The following is a 21,697-nucleotide window of genomic DNA, read 5'->3' as shown; positions in this document are numbered from 1 at the left end:
GTGTCCCTGAAAGTAGGCTGGGAATTAATCGCAAAAATTCAAAGGTAACGGTGATCTTGGAAGACCCTCCCTTCTTCATCTTGGGCTGAGAAGGCTTGTTATTTATTATTGGGGAACAAAGAAAAGTTAAAATTCTTTCTTTGATCAGATGTAAAAATGATCATGGACATTCTGCCTGCAGATTCTTGGTGGTTGTAGAATCGACCCTTGTCTGGTTCGACAGGAATGTCGATCCTCTAACAACCTCCTGTGCCACTGAGGCTGGAAACATGTACACATTTCCTACTCGTGAACTGAATAATGATCTAAATGATGTTATGGTACAGAAACTTGGAATATGTCTTCTAATGTAATCTTAGTGTCTGAATAGTTTTTTTTTTAGGTTTTTTTTTTTAATTGGGGAACTGGGGGAGGGGAACAGTGTTGGGGAATTGGGGAAGGGGACCAGCCACGTTGTTGTTCTTCAGTCCTCGTTGTGGAGGGCGCCAGTCGCCATCTGGCTTCCCGTTGGCAGCTCATGGCCTCTAAGCTCAAGGTGCTGTGTTCAATCTTAGTTGCGGGTAGGCGTAGCCACCATCCCGTGCGGGAGTCGAACCAGCAGCCTTGTTAAGAGCGCACGCTCTATCCACAGAGCCATCCGGGCGTCAGCTCAGCTCAAGGTGCCGAGTTCAGTCTTAGTTGCGGGTGGGCATAGCTCACCATTGAACAGGCAATCTTGTTGTTACACCAGCTGAGCCATCCTGCCACCTGTTGGCAGCTCAGCGACAGCTCAGCTTGAGCACAGCGACATTGGCCCATGTGAGAATTGAACCAGCAGCCTGGTGGCTCAGAGCTCGCACTCTTAAGCCAACTCTTAACCAACTGAGCCACTCGGCTGGCCCTGAATGAATAGTTTTAACGAAAAGATATCTTTTTTTTTTTTAAGATTTTATTGGGGAATTGGGGGAGGAGAATAGACAAGCTGCTGTCCTTTTTGTTCTTCAGTCTTGTTGTGGAGGACGTCGCTTCACTGTTCCATGTTGGTATTATCATTGCGCTCTTCCCAGATGAGGCAGATTGGTTGCCGGCCATTGGATGGCCGCCCATGGCAGCTCTTGGCAGTTCATGCTGGCTGCTGGCCGTTCACGCTGGCTGCCGGCCGTTAATGGTAGCTTTACGGCAGCCCACTACAGCCCTGCTGCAGCCTACACCATTGCTGGCGACTCACGGCAGCCCATCTCCAGCTCGAGTTGTTGTTCACCATCTTAGCTGTAGAGGGTGCAGCGTCACTGGCCCTATTGTGGGATCCGAACCGGGGTCCTGCTGCTCAGAGCTGGCATCCCAAGCCAGCTCTTAACCAACACGCCACGCGGCTGGCCTGACAAAAAAATATTTTTACAAGCTGATTGTATACTTTGAAATCTCTGATTGAATTTTAGTAGCAAGTCTCATTAAACACATTTCATGTGAGAGAGAACATAGTTCAGGTGACATCTTAGTGTCATGTTTAGTATGCTGTCCTTCAGATCTGACGTCGCTTCGTTTCTGCCCCCACTACTGTCATTTCAGGGATGTGCATGGGACGCCGGGGACCAAAGGGCCGGGAGGCATCCCCCTGCAGGACCAGCGTCTGGCCCTGGCTATCCTCTTAGAGCTGGCCGTGCAGAGAGGCACGCTGAGGTGAGGGTGCCGCGGGCCGGGCGGGTGGTAGGCGTCCCCTGGGCCGGAGTGTCGTGGTTTTGTGGCAAATGTGCAGTGTTCTGTCATCAAAGACCGTGTCCCAGGTCACTGTCTTCTTTTAAACCTGGACACACTTAGCTTTCCTTCACTTCCTTTTCTGTGTTCAACTTTCTAGCGGTCTAGGAGCTGCTCTTTTTTTCTCTTAGTTTTCTTAAAATGATTATTTTTATTTCATTAGTTTAATGTCCCAGAAATTCCCTGTAGAAAGTGTTGTTTTGAGCTTCTTAACTGGTTCTGTATTTCTTATCCACAGGAGGTGGATGTCGTGTGCTAAAATCTTGGTGTGGATTCAGTGATTTTTTACCACTAAGAGTTTTGATAACAGTATTTGACTTCAAAAGTATTTCTTCGATTTTATTTAGCTGTCTGCTTTTATTTTTGACAGATTGTGGCAAGAAAAGCGTAATGTGTTTTGACTAGAGAGTAAAGGCACTTTCTCTTTCAGCCAAATGTTATCTGCCGTCCTGTTGCTGCTTCAGCTGTGGGACAGTGGGGCCCAGGAGGCAGACAATGAGCGGTCTGCCCAGGGCACCAGTGCCCCCCTCCTCCCTCTGCTGCATCGATTTCAGAGCATGAGCTGCGGGAAAGATGCCCCTCACACCGAGGTTGACCCTCACGTAAGTGTCAGCACGAGGCTTTGCATTTAAGTTGCTCTCTTGTTTTGTTATCCTAAACGAGTTAGATTTATATAAACAGGACTAGAGCATGTACATGGGGTGGTGGTCTGGAGTGGGGAGGATGTGTTTGGGTATTTCAGCAGAGAGCTGGGTGTGGGCTGGGGTGGGACAGGCGTGTGGCAGGCATGGGGCAGGTGGGTAGGGGTTGTGGGGTGGGCGGCAGGCGCGGGATGGGCGTGGGGGAGGCATGGGGCAGATGTGGGGCAGGCGGGTGAGGGACGTGGGGTGGGTGTGGGAGAGGTGTGGGGGACACAGAGCGGGCGTGGAGCAGGCGTGGGATGTGACGGAGGAGCGAGGATAGAAGGCTTGGAGGGTGTAAAGAGTCTGTGCTCGCGTCCATAAGGGAGCCAGCCAGTGGAGGCAGGAAGCCGGGCCCCTGCAGTGCTAAGGAGGGGTGCTTCGAGAAGGGGCTGCCCCATGAAGTCTCACTGCGCATGTGGACACGTGTGCAGTCGCTGCATGGTTTGCCTGCTTGTTCTGACCCTGCACAGGGACGGGTAGGTCTTTGTTCTCTGGGGCTCCTCATGTGCCATTTGTGGAGAGGACAGGCCCGCAAGCAGCAGCTGTGTGGGCAGCACACAGTCACGTCGGACATGCACTCTTCTAAATGACTATTAGGAACAGCGCATTGAGACTGGCCGACTGTGTCAGCCCTGTGTGTGTGGCGCCACACGAAGCATGTTGTCTGAGTCATCCTAGGATGCTGAGGCTGGTGGCCAAGCCTGGCTTGACTGGCCTGCATCTGAACCTCAGGACTGCTGCTTTTTAGAGGTGCAGGTTGGGTTTGCAGGTCTCTTCTGCAGAGATGTATCTGCTCCGTTATAATGTTTCAGCCTAACTGTTCTATCACTTGGCAGTCTTTGGTGACAAGGCCATTCTGCCTGTCCCAGAATTAGAACTAATGATGTACAAATAAAATTTAGCTCTCTCTATAGTGTGCAGCATTTGGATCGGAATAGGTGGTGTTTGTTTCCATTTTCAAAGCCAGCCAGAGGGGCCAGTGCTGTATTCCGAGGAAGCTTGTTCCCTGTGCTTCCGAGTTCTGTGGGCGGTGAGCCTGCAGGGTGGCTGGGCTGTCACTGGCCTGTGTGGAGGGTGCAGTTATGCAGCAAGTGTGTAAGCGTGTAGCAGGGGGCAGTGTCAATGCATCGTGACACTTGTCATTGATGGCCATAAGGAGCAAGTGACAGATAATGCAAAACTGAACACCAGAACAGGTAGCATCCTGAAGGCAGTGTGTTACTTGACTTTTCCACTATCCCTGATTGTTCACTTTCTATGCAGCTTCTCTCCGGCCCCCTGAGCCCCAACGAGAGTTTCCTGAGGTACCTCACTCTTCCTGAAGACAGTGAGCTTGCCATTGACTTGCGGCAGACTGCGGTGGTTGTCATGGCCCACCTGGACCGCCTGGCTACCCCCTGCATGCCGCCACTGTGCAGCTCACCCACGTCCCACAAGGTATGTCGATGGCGGTGCGGACCTCTGCGGGCCCCAGGTGGTGCCATCCCGGCCCGCTCCCTGCCTCCTGGGATGCCCGTTCTCTGTGTGGGTGGAGCGACTCCGGCTCCAAACTGACGTGTGCACAGCTTCAGGTGTGGTGGTCAGCTGAGTGCCCAGGCGTTATAGATTCGACCCACCATCCTGGTCCCGGTTTCAGGAGGTGCATCCCCACAGGGTGTCTCGTGTGTCAGCTTTCCTTGGAGGCTCCAGCGCCTGTCTGCACGTGGAGCCCTGAGCAGGGCCGGCTGCTGGTGCTGCTCAGAGCGGTGACGACATGCCAAGGACACGCCGAGGCCCTTCCACAGTCACACCTGCTCAGCACCGCATTTCCCCATGGCACCCAGGGGAAAACTGCCATTTGCCGGGGTCACACAGGACCACCCCGGTTTTGAATCTGGGTTTCTTAACTTTTTATTTTTAATATGAAAAGTTTTTATTTCTTTTAACAGTCACTTTTCCCCAGATAAGTAACATGAACATGGTTCAGAAATCAAAATTAAATGCGAGGCCACACTGTCTGTTCCTTTCCTTGCAACCTTACCATACACCTTCCTTCCTGCTGATTCTCATTTCTCCATCTTGTGCCCTTGCAGTGCTCTCTGGGACAACATGTTAGTGGTGGCGTGTCACGCTATTTTCACTGGGTGGTGTGTCCTGCAGAGCACTCTGTATCAGTGAACAGGGCTCTCTCATCATTGTCTTTACAGCAGCTTGGTGCTCCATATGCGGGTGTGTCCTGATTTTTCACACAGCCTCCTGTTGGTGGACACTTGTGCTGCTAGAAGTTTGCTCCCAGATAGTGCTGCGATGACCAGCTTGTGCATTTGTGCGCCTTTGCGCGTGCCAGCGGTGAAGGACACGGCATGGTTGACACGTTAGCTGATCACACCAAACTGCTTGCATATGGCGTGGTCCCTGTCACCCCCTCCAGCAGTAGGGACACTTGTCTCCCCGCCTGTGCCTAGGCTTTCAGGTCCCTGTCTACTGTGGCACAGAACAGTCACCTTATATTTTTCAGTATGTTTAAGGCCTCCTTATGCTACTTTCTGATGGGATCTGTCAATGAAACGCTGTGGAGAGGTAACCTGTTCAGTCATTGTGTCTCCCCTGTCAGTGGAGATGACAGGGAACGTTAGCACTTGTTACGATGTTTTGGGTCAGCTCCTTTCTTTACTTGCTTTGTCTTTATTTGACTATAACAGACATTTTCTTGCTGCTGTAAAGAAAGCATTCACTTGCTTTGTTATCTTATAGGGCTCATTGCAGGAGGTCATAGGATGGGGGCTCATAGGGTGGAAGTACTATGCCAACGTGATTGGCCCAGTCCAGTGTGAAGGCCTTGCTAGCCTGGGGGTCACGCAGATCGCCTGTGCTGAGAAGCGCTTCCTGATCCTGTCGAGGACTGGCCGTGTGTACACACAGGCCTACAACAGTGACACGCTGGTAGGTGGTGTGGTGGGCGGGAGGCTGCTGCAGCCTGGGCCTTCTTCAGGTTGTTTGGTTGTCGAAGGTGTCTGAGCATCTGTATATTGTATACAACAGTGTGTGATTAAACGGTACAATGAATGTTTAAATTAAAGAAAAAACTTATTGGGCCGGCCAAGTGGCGCGTTGGTTAAGAGCTGGCTTGGGATGCCACAGGGCCCCAATTCGTATCCCACATATGAGGGCCAGTGACACTGCCCTCTACAGCTAAGATGCTGAACAACAGCTCAATCTGGAGTCGCCAGACGGCATAGGCTGCACCCACTGCTGCAGTGGGTTGCCATGGGTTACTGTGTATTGCCAGCAGCCGCCCCCCCGTGAGCGGCCGTCCAGAAGCTGGCGACTGATCTGCCTCGCCTGGGAAGAGCGCAATGATGGTGCCAACTTGGGCCAGTGAAGCAACGTCCTCCTCAACTAGACTGAGGAACGGAAGGAGAGCAACTTGTCTGTTCCCCTTCCCCAATTACCCAATACAAATCTTTAAAAAAAAAAACCAAAAAAAAACTTATTGCAGTAAAAGACACATTGCCATTAGTCCCCCTTAAAATACTCTTTCTCGCTTCAAACACACTTATCCCATCGTTCTTGCCACTTTCTGAAGCCGTTCTGGAAGTCCTCTTCCGTGAGTGTCTTTAGTTGTGCTCTCATGGCTGCCTCAATGTCCTGAATTGATTCAAAACGTTTACCGTTCATGGTTATTTTGACTTTGGAGAAGAGCCAAAAGTTGCACGGTGCCAGATCCAGTGAATAAGGTGGATGAGGACACACTGTAATGTTACTATTATTTGACAGAAATTGCCATGCCAGAAGTGATGTGTGACATGGCGCTATTCCATTGTAATAAAAAAATATGGTGAGTGTTGCCGCCGAGTGCCATTCTTTGGAAAGGCAGGGATCTTCAATATGGGAAGTGGTGCATTGAACCTTAGTTCAACTTAGAACAGTGTGTGACAAGTTTTGACTTGTTTGGTGCAGTCAATCAGGTGTGAGAAGGTGTGTTTTAATGTTTGCCGTAAATCATCCTCCATGACAGTGCTCTGTGTCACACATCACTTCTGGTATATGGCAGTTTCTGTCAAATGAAAACATTACAGTGTGTCCTTACCCACCTTATTCACTGGATCTGGCACTGGCAACTTCTGGCTCTTCCCCAAAGTCAGAAAGATTCAGGACGTCAAGGAAGCCACAACAGCGCAACTGAAGACACTCACGAAAGAGGACTTTTGGAACTGCTTCAGAAAGTGGCAAGAAAGGTGGGAGAAGTGTGTTCGAAGTGAGGGGGAATATTTTGAGGGAAATTAGTGGCAATTTGTCTTTTATTTAATAATTTATTTAATTAAACATTCTGTATTGTTTGATCACACCTTGTATTATCAGTCATGCTTAATTATCTTAATCATACCGTTGTCAAGAGTTTGAGGCAGAATTTCTTAGTTGCCAAGGTTAAGGACTCCTGGCTGTGACACTCACTGCATCCAGGATTCCCATTTGTAAACTGACTTTGCAGGCATAAACTCATTTGACTTCGGGGGCCAGGCAGTAACAATGAGGTAACAGTGAAAGAATGGCGCCTTGTGGGGATGGTTGCCAGTTGGGACGTGCTCGTCTCCTCGAGCTGTGGGTGGCCATGCACGCGGCCCCCAAGTCACACATGGTCGGCAACTGCCAGATGCTCATGTTGCTTCAGTGTGAGCAGGGTTATTAGGGTGAGATACAGAGATGACGAGAGTCAGGCTATGTTGGTTGAACTTGCACTGCTCACTAGTAACTGTCTTCCTGTGTTTAACCCTTTTAGGCCCCACAGCTGGTCCAGGGTCTTGCCTCCAGAAACATTGTCAAAATTGCTGCCCATTCTGATGGTCACCACTACCTGGCCTTGGCAGCCACCGGAGAGGTGTACTCTTGGGGCTGCGGGGACGGCGGACGACTGGGCCACGGGGACACCGTGTACGTACGGCGCACTCCCGTAACTGACATGCTGTTCTGTTGTGTTGTTCTAGCCAAAATAGGGTGCAAAGGTTCCCACAGGCAGGGTCAGGATGGACAGGGCTGCCCAGAGTGTCAGCCCCTGGTGGATGCCTGGGGAGCTCTGCCCACAGCACAGAGGGTGACATTGGCAGCCTCCATGCGCTTCTCACCCAGCTTCCTCACCTGCAGCTTTTGCTCCCCCTGCATAAGCCAACCACAGCACTTTCTGAAGGAAATCCCACTCTACTGTTCCTTCCCAGGCCCTTCAGCGGTTCTCTATCAGATAAGGTCCTCCTTTCCAAAATGAACCATACTGTCATTCTCTCAGGTACAAAGGTCAATATTTCTTAATATCCTATTCTGGGGGAGCTTTAGATTATTGTGAGAGACCACAAATACAACAAAATGGTCATTCTGAATGCAAGGCTGTGAACGAGAATGGAGCTGCCGTGGAGGTCAGGAGCCCTCTTGCACGGTGTTGCTGTGGGGGGTCTGGGAGAGAAAACTTGGCCCGAGGGTGAACTTGAAGGTGCAGCTCCACCTCAGGGTCCCCGTGAGCAGGGCGTGGGCAGCTGCAGTCGAGGGAGGCTGGCCTGCTTGCACTGTGGGGGAGGCAGACATCTTTGGGGAGAACCCCAGACTGAGGATGCAGAGTGATGCCTCCGTGTGCTGGCATCCTGCAGAAATACACCCCCATTGGACAGTGTTGTGAGGGTTTAGATGGTAAAAACCATAGCCTCCGCTGCTTCTCTGGACCCTCTCCTCCCCCCTCCATCTCCTCTGTCATGACGTGGCACTTTGTTTCTGGCTGTTCTACTAGCAAGCCACTGGGCATGTCAACAGTCCCTTCCTGTGGCAGAGGGGTCCGTCCTGGCCCACTGTGAGCAGAGCTGCTGTAGACTTGACCATGTGCGCCCTTATCAGATGCTGCTCACTATTCCTGCTGGGGGCCAGGCTTGGCACTGGGTGCTCACTTGACAAAGGTCATGCTGGTGTTCGGGGTTGGAGTCCTCTATTTCCTTAATTGTTGCGTAACAAACCTGAATAGGAAGGCGAGAACTCACTCTCAGGAATGCATGTGTGCTCGTGGGCAGTGCTCGGGCATTCACACGCCTCCCCTTCTGTCCATAGGCCTCTGGAAGAGCCCAAGGTGATCTCCGCCTTCTCAGGGAAGCAGGCTGGGAAGCACGTGGTGCACATCGCGTGTGGGAGTACCTACAGCGCGGCCATCACTGCTGAGGGCGAGCTGTACACCTGGGGCCGGGGCAACTACGGCCGCCTGGGCCATGGTGAGCAGGCGGTCTGGTGGGGCGTGTGCTGGGAGGGGCCTGCGGAGGGACTGCACTGATGACAGTCTCTATGTTTGAAGGTTCCAGTGAGGACGAGGCCGTTCCGATGCTGGTGGCTGGCCTCAAAGGGCTGAAAGTCATTGATGTGGCGTGCGGGAGTGGGGATGCCCAGACCCTGGCCGTGACTGAGAACGGTATGTGAGGCCCATGCTGCCCGTGGGAGCTGGGAGGAGCAGGGCTGCTTCCCTGAGCCATGGCTTGGGCCTAGAGTGAACCCTGAGGCGGCCACCAGCCGCCTCTTAGGTGGGTGTGCGCAAAGGTGTTTTTGGCATAGGTCCAGAGGTTCCAGGACTGGGACCTTGTGTGGCTCAGGGCTGAGAGCCAGTTAACAGCTACCATCCTTCCTATGTGGGCATTTTATTTTTTAACCAAAAAATGAGAGTTAAGATGGAATCATCGATGTTCTAAACCGTCTCTGGTTGGCATTACGTTTCCTACCACTCAGCACCCTTAACTTGCTGTGGTAAACCCTGCTCAGTCTGTGTTTTCTACAGTATGATGGACGCTACATTGTTTGCCTGGTTTTTTTTTTAAAAGATTTTTATTGGGCAATTGGGGGATGGGAACAGCGCTGGGGAATTGGGGGAAGGGGAACAGACAAGTTGCAGTCTAGTTGTGGAGGACGTTGCTTCACTGGCCCAAGTTGGCACCATCATTGCGCTCTTCCTGGGTGAGGCAGATCAGTCGCCGGTGGCTTGAGGGCCGCTCATGCTGGCTGCTGGCCACACATGGTAGCCCATGGCAACCCACTGCAGCAGTGGCTGCAGCCTACGCCATTGCCGGCGACTCACGGCAACCCAGTTCCAGGTTGAGCTGTTGTTCAGCATCTTAGCTGTAGAGGGCAGCGTCACTGGCCCTCATATGTGGGATTCGAACTAGGGCCCTCTGGCGTCCCAAGCCAGTTCTTAACCATCGCGCCACTCGGCTGGCCCCTGTTTACTTGTTTTTAATTCTACTTTTGTATTTGTGTTCATGAGCAAGGTTGTACCTATTTTACTATTTTTAGGGTACATCTATCAAGTTCGATAGTTATAATCACGTGGTGTTTTAAACTATATTTGGCTGTATCTGCGGTCTGTTAATCAGCGGGGGGCCTCAGCCTGTGCTGCCCGCAGAGGTTGAGTGGCAGGTTGGGAACTGACTGCTACAGAGGAAGCATCCTGGCCTGTGCAGCCTGGCCCTGAAAACATGGTGACAGTGGGGATTGCAGGTGGGCTGTGGGTCCAGCAGGCATTGCAGCCAGAGTGCAGGAGTGTCCACACACACGCTCTCTGGTCCTTATGTATTGGTCTGTGGGGTTGACATTGCCATGGAGCTGTCATCGACCACCTTCCAGTGTATCGTCTACAGTTTTCTTAGGTCAGGGCTTGGCTATTTTTGCAAATAGCGTTGGAACGCAACCACGCCAGCTCACTTACATATTATCTGTGGCTGCTTTCCTGTGACAGTGGCCTAGTTGGTAGCTTGTGACAGAGACCATATCACTCACAAAGCCTAGAAATACTTACCTTCTGACCTTTAAGAAAAAGTTTGCTGATCTTTGTTTAGATTATTTGAAATAGAATGGGAACTCTGTCGCATATGGGGCAACCTAATTTCTTTTGATTTTTCTCATCTTTAGCAGGTTTTTTGTTTTTGTAATTCTCTTTTATTGAGTTTCTGCAAATTATTCAGCTTAGGCTTCAGAGTAAAAAACCCACAGGAATACAATTTTTTTCTATTCCTTTATGCAATATTTAATTAAATAAACAGGTGTTATTGGAAATAAATACAATCATATGGTTGATGTGTAGTCAGCATGCTGGGAGCAGAGTGTGCAGGCCGAGTGGCCATTTGCTGTGCCCAGCCTAGTATGGAGCTCTGGAGGCAGGGCAGCGTTGGTTCTGTGTCTAGTACTTAGTTGAAGCACGGTCCTTGAGCTCAAACCAGTAATGTCAGGACTTTATTATTTGCTCAGTTAAAACAGGAAGAAAACCCAAGCTTTCCACTTGTTAATTGCTTCTGTATCGACCTGAAGTATAAATTAGATTTCATTTGGTCGGTAACCACCTGTGTGTGTTAACTATATACATTTGATCTAGATTTGCATGTTATCGGTTACATTGATTAATTTCAGCTATTTAAAAATTCCATTAAGATGTAGTTATTTTTACTTAAATGCATTTGTATTTTTTAGGTCAAGTGTGGTCTTGGGGAGATGGCGACTATGGGAAATTGGGCAGAGGTGGTAGTGATGGCTGCAAAACGCCAAAGCTGATTGAAAAGCTTCAGGACTTGGATGTCATCAAAGTTCGATGTGGAAGTCAGTTTTCTGTGGCTTTGACAAAAGATGGCCAAGTGTATTCATGGGGGAAAGGTGACAACCAGAGACTTGGGCATGGGACAGAGGAGCACGTCCGTTACCCCAAACTCCTGGAGGGCCTTCAAGGTGAGTGTGGACGTGCTTTTCAGACCCTGTGGTGCTGCTTCCTCATAATCTTTGCAATTTTCTGTTTTCTTCACCTGACATTCCACGAGTGACCTGGCATTAGAAGCTTTTCCCCACATTTTGATAGGTATAGGTAACACATGGAAAGTGGTTTGTGTATATTACGAAATGGCCTAGAATTACCACATTTAATTGGAAACGCATTCAGTTTTACCAATACTGGAGAGTTCTTTCTGTGGCTGGCACCCATGCATTCATCACTGTGAGCCGGCCACCGTGAGGTTGCCTGTTTGGTGAGGTCGCCTATAGTTACCCAGTGGACACTGAAGAGTGCCAACACTGCACGGTGCTGGGGGAGCAAAGTATGGGGTGGGCTGGCTCTGTTGGCAGTGGTCTCATTTGAACCCATCCTTGGTGAGTGAATTCTGCTTGTTCAGTTTGAGAGCACCCCATACGCACTCTAGTAGAGGGGACAAATGGGGCCACGGCACGTAGGTGTTCCTTGCAGGTGCCTCCCAAAGGGTGGGAGATTGGTTACCCTGGAGGGCTGGATCTCAGGATGGGCAGACTTTTTCTTAAAGGGCCAGACTTAAGTATTTTCAATTTGAGGGCCACCTGCTGTCTGTCCCAAGTACCCAGTTCTGCTGTTGCAGCCCCAAAATGTCATAGGCAGAGTGTAGACACACGGGCCTGGCTATGTTCAGAACTTCATTCACTAAACAGGCCTTGTATTGGGCATGAGGGTGAAGTTTGCTGTATTCCTGAGCTGGATTCTTTGTTTTTGCTTTTCTGTCCAGAAAGTTCAGAAGTAAGACTTTTAAGTGGAATGTGCCAGCTCCTTTCCCCATCATTTGTATTTTAGAACATTTTAAGACCTTGATGACTAGAAGTTTTGTGTGCTCATGTGGTGTTTATTATTTTCTAAACTTCTGAGATAAGTTGTAGAGTAATACAATTGTTAGTATGTTATAGCAAATTTCATTTGCCTTCTTGTTTTTATTTCCTTCATTTATTAAAAAATCCACTTCTTCAGCTACATTTACTAGATATAGAGATAGCTTGCTATGAGAGTATTTAAATGATTGTTAATACAATGGCTTTGGTTATTGTTGATAACTCATGATAGGCTCTTACGAAAAAATCGTTTCCTTTACTACAGTAGAATTTTTCAGGTGATTTTTTTTTTTTTTTTAAGATTTTTATTGGGGAATTGGGGAAAGGGGAACAGACAAGTTGCTATCCTTTTTTTTGTTGTTGTTCTTCAGTCTAGTTGTGGAGGACGTTGCTTCACTGGCCCAAGTTGGCACCATCATTGCGCTCTTCCCGGGCGAGGCAGATCAGTCGCCGGCTTCTGGACGGCCGCTCATGGCGGCTGCTGGCTGCTCACGCTCGCTGCTGGCTACACACGGTAGCCCATGGCAACCCACTGCAGCAGGGACTGCAGCCTACGCAGTTGCTGGCAACTCATGGCAGCCCAGCTCCAGGTTGAGCTGTTGTTCAGCATCTTAGCTGTAGAGGGCAGTGTCACTGGCCCTCATATGTGGGATCAGAACCGGGGCCTTCTGGCGTCCCAAGCCAGCTCTTAACCAACGCGTCACTCGGCTGGTCCTCAGCTGAATTGTTTTTTATATGTTGACATTTCTGAAAACACCCCTTGTGTTGGTCATCTTAGATTTCCTAATAAGCAAAAATACGACACTTTGATAGCATTATTTAAATAGAAAAAAAAATGTACTTTATATTTATATCATTTAATTATGTAGAAAAATAGGTTTCATTTTAGAAAACTTTCTCCATGCAGAGAATACTTTGACCCTCGCCAATGTAGACCACGGTCTGGGCCAGAAAACATCCCTTAACACATTTAAAAGACGAAAAGCAAACAGCGTCTACTCTGAGGCCACAATGGATTCAAACTGGAAATCAGTAGCAGAAAGATAGCTGTAAAATACTAAAAGACATGCTGATTAAACAGCGAACTTCCAAATAACACATGGATCAAAGAAGAAATCTCAAGAGAAATATTAAAGTATTTTGAATTACATGAAAATGAAAACGCAACTTATCAGAATTTGTGGGATGCAGTGAAAGCAGTGCTTAGAAGGAAGTTTATAATACCGAATGCATGTATTAGAAAAGGAGAAAGATTTGAAATCAGTAGTCTTTCTGCACAACGAAGGAAATCATCAACAGTTGTCCTGAATACCAAATGTGAGAGCATTTTAATCACTGAGCTGTGGATTCTAGAATTTGGTCCTGATCTTAAAGGACCCCAGTATCCAACGGGGAAATGAGGAGTTGACAAAACACAGTTAAAAGCAGTGATTAGAAAAGAAGAATAGAGCCATTTCCTGTTTATACTCTGATTGGTTTTAAATCCTTCAATAAATATATTACACATAAAAAAAAGAAGTAGTCAACAAAATGAAAAGGCAATGTACTGAATCAGAGAAAATGTTGTAAATAATATATCTGATGAGGGGTTAATATTTAAAATGTATAAAGAACTTATACAACTTAGTAGCAAAAAACCCAAGCAATCTAATTAAAAAACTTGCAGAAGACATTTTCCCAAAGAAGACTTAGAGATGGCCAACAGGTACATGAGAAGGTGCTCAACACCACAAATTATCTGGGAAATGCCAGTCAAAACCACGAGACATAACCTCACACCTGTCAGAATGGCTGTCATCAACAGGACAAGAAATACAAGTGCCGGAGAGGATATGGAGAAAAGGGAGCCCTTATGCACTGTTGGTGGGATTGCAAAATGGTGCAGCCACTATGGAAAACAGTATGGAGGTTCCCCAAAACATTAAAAATAGAACCACCATATGACCCAGCAATTCCACTTCCGGATATTTATCTGAAGGAAATGAAAACACTAATTTGAAAAGGTCCCTGAACCCCATGTCCACTGCAGCATTACTCACAACAGCCAAGACATGGAAGCAACCTAAATGTCCATCACTGGATGAATGGAGACAGAAGATGTACATATACACAATGGAAGATTATTCAGACATAAAAAGAAGGAAATCCTGTTATTTTGACACCATAGATTGATTGACCTTGTGAGTGTTGTGTTGAGTGAAATAAGTCAGAGAAAGACAAACACTGTATGATCTCACTTACATCTGGAATACACACACACACACACACACACAAAATTGAACTCATAGATACAGAGAACAGATTGGTGGTTGCTAGAGGCGGTGGTTGGTGGGTGGGCAAAATGGGTGAATGTGGTCAGAAGGTACAAACTTCCAGTTATGAAATAAATCAGTCTTGGGGGTGCAATGTACAGCATGGTAACTATAGTTAATTTGTTAACTATGTTGTATTGTATATTTGAAAGTTGCTAAGATAATATGTCTTAAAAGCTGTCATCACAAGAAGAAACATTTGGTTTTTTTTTTAAGATTTTATTGGGGAATTGGGGAAGGGGAACAGATTTGGGGACTTGGGGAAGGGGAACAGCCAAGTTGTCCTTCAGTCTTAGTTGTGGAGGGCACAGCTAGCTCAGCTCCAAGTCCAGTCACCATCCTGCTGCCCATCGGCAGCTCGCTGCCGCTCAGCTCAAGGTGCCGTGTTCAATCTTGGCTGCGGAGGCAGAGGCAGCGCAGCCCACCATTCCATGTGGGAGTCAAACCAGCAACCTTGTCATTAGGAGCATGTGCTCTCACCAGCTGAGCCATCCTGCCACCTGTTGGCAGCTCAGCAGCAGCTCAGCTCAGGCACAGCTCACTGGATCATGTGGGAATCGAACTGGCAACCCTGTTGTTCAGAGTTCAGGCTCTTAACCAACTGAACCACTCTGCCAGCCCAAGAAGAAACATTTGTAATTATGTGTGGTGATGAATGTAAAAACTAAAATAATTACTAAGTTTCCACCTTAGAAAACTAGAAAAGAATAGCAAATGAATCCAGAGTAAGAAGGAAAGAAATAAGAATTAGAGCAGAAATCAATGAAATTGGAAACCAGAAACCAATGAAAATCAATGAAACCAAAAGCTCATTCTTTGAAAAGATCAATAAAATCAATAAACTGCTACCCAGGCTAAGAAAAAATGAGAAGGGACACAGATTTACAATATCAGAAATGAAAGGGGACCATCACTACAGATCTCACGAACATCAAAAGGATGATAAAGGAATATTATGAACAACTGTGTGCCTCCAAGCTTGGTAGTCTAGATGAAATGGATCAATTCTTTAAAAGACATAATTTGCCAAGACTCACTCAAGAAGAAATAGGCGAACCGAATAGGCCTGTGTCTATTGAAGGTATTGAATCAATAATTAATAACCTTCCAAAACAGCTCTTCCCAACTTGATCTGTAGATTCAGTATAATCCCAGTCAAAATCCCAGCAAGTTATTCTATGGATATTGACAAACTGATTCTAAAGTTTACATGGAGGGGCAAAAGGTCCAGAATCATCAACACAGTATTGAAGGAAATGAACAAGTTGGACCGACTGTCACTACTCAACTTCAGGACTTACTAGAAAGCTGCAGTAATCAAGAGTGTATGGTATTGGCTGAAGTGCAGATCGTAGGAAGAGAATAGAGGAGAGCTCAAGAAATAGAACCACATAAATATAGTCATCTGATCTTTGACAAAAGAGCAAAGGCAATGGAGAAAAGATAGTCTTTCCAACAAAGGGTGTTGGAACAACTGGACATCCCCACGCTAAAAAAAATGAATGACTGATAATGGGGGTGTGTTGGTGCAGGGAGCATTTGGGAAACCTGTGCCTTCTCAGTTTTGCTGTGAACCTAAAAGTGCTCTAAAAACAGTCTTATTAAAAAAAAGAGAATACTTTGCATGGTTATACCTTGGGACAGGAGAATATGATCTAATAGTTAATTAAAAATACACTTGTCTGTTTCTGATGATGAAAATCTGAATAAGGAGGGAAAAAATAAGATTCTTTTCAAACTCTAGCGTTGTTCTACAGCTGTTATTCTACAGCTAGACCTAGTCTAGCTGTAGATCTTAATAAAACATAGCGGGTTTTAATAAAATAGTTGATGAATTGTGTATATTAAAGCAATGAATCATCCTTTAGAAGTTGCCATTAAGTAAGTGCCTCTGACCTGAGTGGCCTGGTATAAATATTGCAACAGAAGTCAGAGGCGTGGAGCTGTATCTGCACTGCTCTTTCCTCCTAGGCAAGAAGGTGATTGATGTGGCTGCAGGCTCCACCCACTGCCTGGCTCTGACTGAGGACAGCGAGGTCCACAGCTGGGGGAGCAACGACCAGTGCCAGCACTTCGACACCTTGCATGTGACCAAGCCCGAGCCTGCTGCGTTGCCAGGGCTGGATACCAAACACATAGTTGGGATTGCCTGCGGACCTGCCCAGGTACTGCCTATATAGCTTGGTTTGGTGTCTTGTAAAATTTTGATTTCCCATCATTTATTGCTAGTATGTAGAAATACCACTGACTGGTATGTGTTGTCCTTATGTCCTGTGGCTGTTCTAAACTCATCTATTGGTTCTAGGAGCTTCACTGTCTATTCCTTGGGGTAGAGACAGTTTTATTTCTTTTGTTCCAATATGTATGCCTTTTATTTCTTTTCCTTGCCTGTTGCACTGGCCGGGGCTTCCTATATGGTGTGGAGTAGGAGTGGTGAGAGGGTACCTCCTGGCCGGATGCCTGACTGTAGGGGAGGCATTCAACTTTCAGCACTAACCACGATGTTAGCAGTGGAATTTTTGGTAGATTCCTTGTTATCAGATTACGGACATTTCCTTTACCTCCTAATGTGTCCAAGTTTTCTGTTTATCCTGAATAGATGTTGAATTTTGTCAAGTGATTTTTCTTCTCAGATGATCTGATTATGTACTTTTTCTTCTTTAGTCTGTTTATGTGATGGAATACATTGATTGGTTTCCAAGTACTGAGCAAACCTCGCATTCCCACTTGGTTGTGGTGTATTATTATTTTTGTAAATATACAATAGCTGGGTTTGATTTGCTGATACATTGATGAGAATTTCTTTCATCAATGCTTGTGGTTTTCTTATGCTGTTTTGTCTGACTTTTTATCAGGGTAAAACTGGCTTCATAAAAAGTGTTCCTTCCATTTCTCATTCATCAGTTTTGCTAGGGGTTTATCCATTTTGTTGATCTTTTCAAAGAACTAGCTTTTAAGTTTCATTAATTTCCCTTTGTTTTTTGCTTTCAATTTCATTGGTTTTTGCTCCCTTTTTTCCCCCCTTCAGCTTGGTTTGGGTTCACTTCGCTCATTTTTTACTTTATTGAGGAGGAAGCTTAGGTTGTTGATTTCAGACCTTTTCATTTGTAATATAATAAGCACTTGATGCTATAAATTTGTCTAATCAGTGCTTTAATTGCACGCACATATTTTGATATATTTTCATTTTTGGTCAGTTGGAAATATTTCTGGTTTCTCTTGAAAACTCTTTGACCTATCGATTATTAAGTGTGTTAACTTCGAAGTGTTTGGAGACTGTTCTGTTATCTGTTATTGATTTCTAGTTTAATTCCATTATGGTTAGAGAACAGACTATACTGTTTCAGTTCTTCTGGATTTGTTTTCTGTCTCAGGATGTGTTCTCTGAGTGAATGTTCTGTGTGTGTCTTTTAAAAGAGGATATGTTTTGGTGTTGTGTATTTTGCTGATGTTGGGTAAAGTGTTCTATAAATGTCATTTAGGGCCAGTTCATGATGGCATTGTTTAGTTCTGTTTTTGCTATTTTTCTTCTTGTCCTGCCCTAGGAGGGCAGTGTTCAATTATAAATGTGGATTTGTCCATTTCTATTTTCAGCTCAAATCAATTTTTTAATGTTAATGTTTTGGATCATTAAAAAAATTATGATAAAATATACAGTGGCTTAAGTATATTCACAATGTTGTGTAATCAGAACTTTTCCATGATTCCAATAGAAACTCTAGCCATTTAAACAATAACTGCATTTTTCCTCCCTCCAGCCCCTGATAACCTCAGATCTTTGTCTCTATGAATTTGCCTGTTGGAGATACCTCATATAAGTGGAGCCATGTAATATTTGACCTTTTGTGTCTGGCTCATTTCGCTTAGCATAACATTTTCAAGATTGATCCGTGTTTTACTGTGTACCAGAATTTTATTCCTTTTAAAGGCTTATTAATATTTCATTGTATGTATATCCCACATTGTGTTTCTCCATTCCTCCGTCAGTGGGCACATCGGCTGTTTGTAACTTTTGGCTATTGTGAATAATGCTGTTATGAACATTAGTGTACAGATAATGGAGTATCTGCTTTCAGTGTCAAAAGTATGTTTATAGCAGAATTGCTGGCTCTTGTGGGAATTATATTTAGACCTTTGAGGAGCTGCCATATTGTTTTCTGCAGCAGCTGTGATTTGTACATTGTTGCCAGATCTGCACAGGGCTTTAATTTCTCCATATCCTGGCCAACCCTATTTTAAATTTAATGCAATTATTTATAAGTTGGATTTATATGTACCATTATTGGTTTCTTGTTTACTCCCTTTTTTTTCCTTTACCTTTTCCTGCCTGACTTCTTTTGGGTTATTTGAATAATTTTCAGTATTCTGTTTTAACTTACTGAGTTGTCTGTCTCTGTGGTGTTTTTTATGGTAGCGCTAACGATTGCAGTACACGCACCTGAACTTGCTCTGTCTTCTTAGAGTTCCTTTTGTAACTCTTTTTTTTTTTTAAGCTGAGCCATCCTGCCACCTATTGGCAGCTCAGCGGCAGCTCAGCTCTGGCCAGGAATCGAACTGCTAGTTGCGCAGCGCTTGCACTCTTGAGCGAGCTCTTAACCAACTGAGCTGCTTGGCCGGCCCCCTTTTTGTAACTCTCAAGTGGATTCGCTGATATGCATTAATAATTTTGAGAGTGAAAAGGTTTCTTAAAAACATGTTACCTTTTTATTTGTGGCAAAAGGAGATAGGGTAGTGAAATGAGAGAAAATGGGAAAGCGATAGCATGTGAGCTAGACAACCATGAAAGTACACGTGCATTTGTGACAGAGGGATGAATAAGTAATAATTGAAGGCATTTTCATCATTCAGAATGGTGACTCTCATCGTGATGATGGAACAGACTAATAGCTGAACGTATACATTCATTTTTGGTTCTTGTGTTTCTTCCAGAGTTTTGCCTGGTCATCTTGTTCTGAGTGGTCCATTGGCCTCCGGGTCCCATTTGTGGTGGACATCTGCTCAATGACTTTTGAGCAGCTGGACCTCCTCCTGCGTCAAGTGAGTGAGGGGATGGATGGCACCGCTGACTGGCCCCCACCCCAAGAGAAAGAGTGCGTGGCCGTGGCAACGCTGAGTCTTCTTCGACTTCAGGTGTTAATGACTTCTCTCCCCGCCTCTTATAGGTGTCTCATGTGTTTGTTATCATAGTTATGATTTTGAAGGGTGTAGGTTTTAGCCAGTTAAATAAACTGCTGATGAAAATCTTAAGGTGTTTTAAAGTAAGATTATGATGGACTGTATGTAATGTGTATGGGGCTTAAAAATTCAGCTTGGTTATCTTTGTTTATCCTGGAAATCAATCTCTGTATCAGGTGAGAGTATGTTGGGTTGTGTCATTTCTGCCAGAATCAGCGTGCTAGCATTCATCAAAGCCCCGATCTTGAATGTACTGTTTTTGTGACTGGAGAGCGACTGGGTGACACAGTGGGTGGTGGCAGCACCGCTGGGTGCGCTGGCCAGTCTCCTCCCCGGGCTGTGAGAGCCACCCAGTCAGTGTGGCTCCCTCCGGTGTGCTGCCTTTAAGTGTAAAAACGGTCAATGTAAGAAACGCTCCCACAATATTTCTTTTCCTTTTTCTTTGTTATTTTTTAAGTAAAAGTACAGCTGAACTCTTTGGTCATATTTTTCTTTGTAATAAAATCCTATGACTTAATGTCAAGAGAACAGTTTTTCTTGACAAAGTCATTTTCACCTTTATGATACAAGGATTTCTGTGTGATCCATCATGTCCTTTATTATTTGAATAAAACTCAACTTGAGGTATTATGTAATCTTTGATAAGATTTGAAATCCACCGTTTTTAGGGCTTCTAAGTGAAAATTGTTTTTGTCCTTTCAGTTGCATGCTGCCATTAGTCACCAGGTTGACCCAGAGTTCCTTGGTTTAGGTCTGGGCAGCGTCCTCCTCAACAGTCTGAAGCAGACGGTTGTGGCCCTGGCCAGCAGTGCGGGCGTGCTGGGTACTGTGCAGATGGCTGCCCAGGCCGTGCTGCAGAGTGGGTGGTCCGTGCTGCTTCCCACCGCAGAGGAGCGGGCCCGTGCGTTGTCTGCTCTCCTGCCCTGCGCAGGTGAGCCGGCAGGGGGCGGGGCCAGCCTGGGGCTCTGTTCTGCCCTGTTCAGGGGAGCCCGGCGGGGGTGGGGCAGGGGCAGGAATGCCCCAGGAGGGGCTGGCGCTTCCCTCGCATTGGTAAGAACACTTTTCCTTTTTCTAGTTTCAGGCAATGAAGTCAACATAAGCCCTGGTCGTCGATTCATGGTTGATCTTCTGGTAGGCAGCCTGATGGCTGATGGAGGCTTAGAGTCGGCCTTGAATGCAGCCATTACTGCCGAAATTCAGGTATGGCCCTGGGTGTGTGCGCACAAGCCCAAGGGGCAGTTTTACCCGGCTGTGAGCTGAGATTGCAACACCATACATACTCAGACTTGGGAAGAAATAACACCGTTTTGCTAGAATGATTGAAAAACTGAATCACAAAACTTTTAGTAACATCTAAATATTTTCTGTAGTTAAAAGTCTTGTTAGTTTAAAAACCTTTATGGAGCTATTAAGTATGATAAAATGCACCCACTTTAAGTGTCCATTTAAATGATCTTTGTATTGGATTATAATTACCCCTGGTTGTCAGAAAGTAAAAGAATTCACGAGACTTTGAAAAGTAGGAAAGCAAAAAAAGGTTTATTGAAAGTCGAGCCGAGAGAGAGAGCCACCAGTGGCAGTGTCTACAGAAGACAGCTGCCACAGGTTTCTGCTTGGAGGAGAAATACTGGCCAAAGGAGTTTGCCAGGGCAGAGTCTGATAGAGACAGCTGCCGCGATGGGTAGAAGTCAGAAACACCGGCAGAGGAGATGCCAGGGGCAGAGGGAAGAATAGACAGCTGTACCGATGAGAAGGAGTGCTGGGGTTTTATATTTTTCTAAGCAGGGTGTAGTGTGCTTGTCAGCTTGCAGGGGGGCTGCCGTTGCGATTGGGAACCGTTCTGTTCTCACCGATGATGAATGTAAGGTGCTTGTCAGCTTGCAGGTGCAGTGTTAGCCGGGGGGTTCAGAGCTAAGCGGTAAAGGTTTAAGCTCATTCCTTATAGCTCACAAGTTCGCTCCTGTTAACTCTTTGCCTGTCTCATCCTGCTGGCTCACAAGCCCTCTCCTGTTAACTCTGTACTTGTGTCATCAATTTTGACAGTTATCCTGATCATGTTGTAAATCATTTCCATCACCCAAGGAAGTGCCTTTGTGCCCCTTTGCACTCGAAGTTAGGACACTCCCTTGCCTCCCTCAGGTTAAATTATTTGTGGCAGTTGTGAATGTCACATAAATGAAATTGTAAGTA

The 21,697-nt window shown here is 46.2% G+C and overlaps 1 protein-coding gene across 1 annotated transcript in view; it reads left to right on the top strand.

Moving 5' to 3' along the window:
• Positions 1-21,697, top strand: part of HERC2 (HECT and RLD domain containing E3 ubiquitin protein ligase 2) — a 156,464-nt gene that overhangs the window by 25,137 nt on the left and 109,630 nt on the right. The window contains exons 8-19 of the mRNA XM_019628905.1: positions 1,549-1,659; positions 2,165-2,336; positions 3,681-3,854; positions 5,151-5,339; positions 7,177-7,328; positions 8,481-8,638; positions 8,719-8,832; positions 10,875-11,126; positions 16,304-16,497; positions 19,262-19,462; positions 20,210-20,438; positions 20,583-20,707. Of these exons, the coding sequence (XP_019484450.1) occupies positions 1,549-1,659; positions 2,165-2,336; positions 3,681-3,854; positions 5,151-5,339; positions 7,177-7,328; positions 8,481-8,638; positions 8,719-8,832; positions 10,875-11,126; positions 16,304-16,497; positions 19,262-19,462; positions 20,210-20,438; positions 20,583-20,707 (2,071 nt within the window). The remainder of the gene's footprint in view (positions 1-1,548; positions 1,660-2,164; positions 2,337-3,680; positions 3,855-5,150; positions 5,340-7,176; positions 7,329-8,480; positions 8,639-8,718; positions 8,833-10,874; positions 11,127-16,303; positions 16,498-19,261; positions 19,463-20,209; positions 20,439-20,582; positions 20,708-21,697) is intronic.

The sequence above is a fragment of the Hipposideros armiger genome, unplaced genomic scaffold (assembly GCF_001890085.2).
Source record: "Hipposideros armiger isolate ML-2016 unplaced genomic scaffold, ASM189008v1 scaffold_814, whole genome shotgun sequence".
Classification (NCBI taxonomy): domain Eukaryota; kingdom Metazoa; phylum Chordata; class Mammalia; order Chiroptera; family Hipposideridae; genus Hipposideros; species Hipposideros armiger.
Note: the sequence above shows the minus strand (reverse complement) of the source record. Positions and strands in the feature narration are given on the sequence as shown.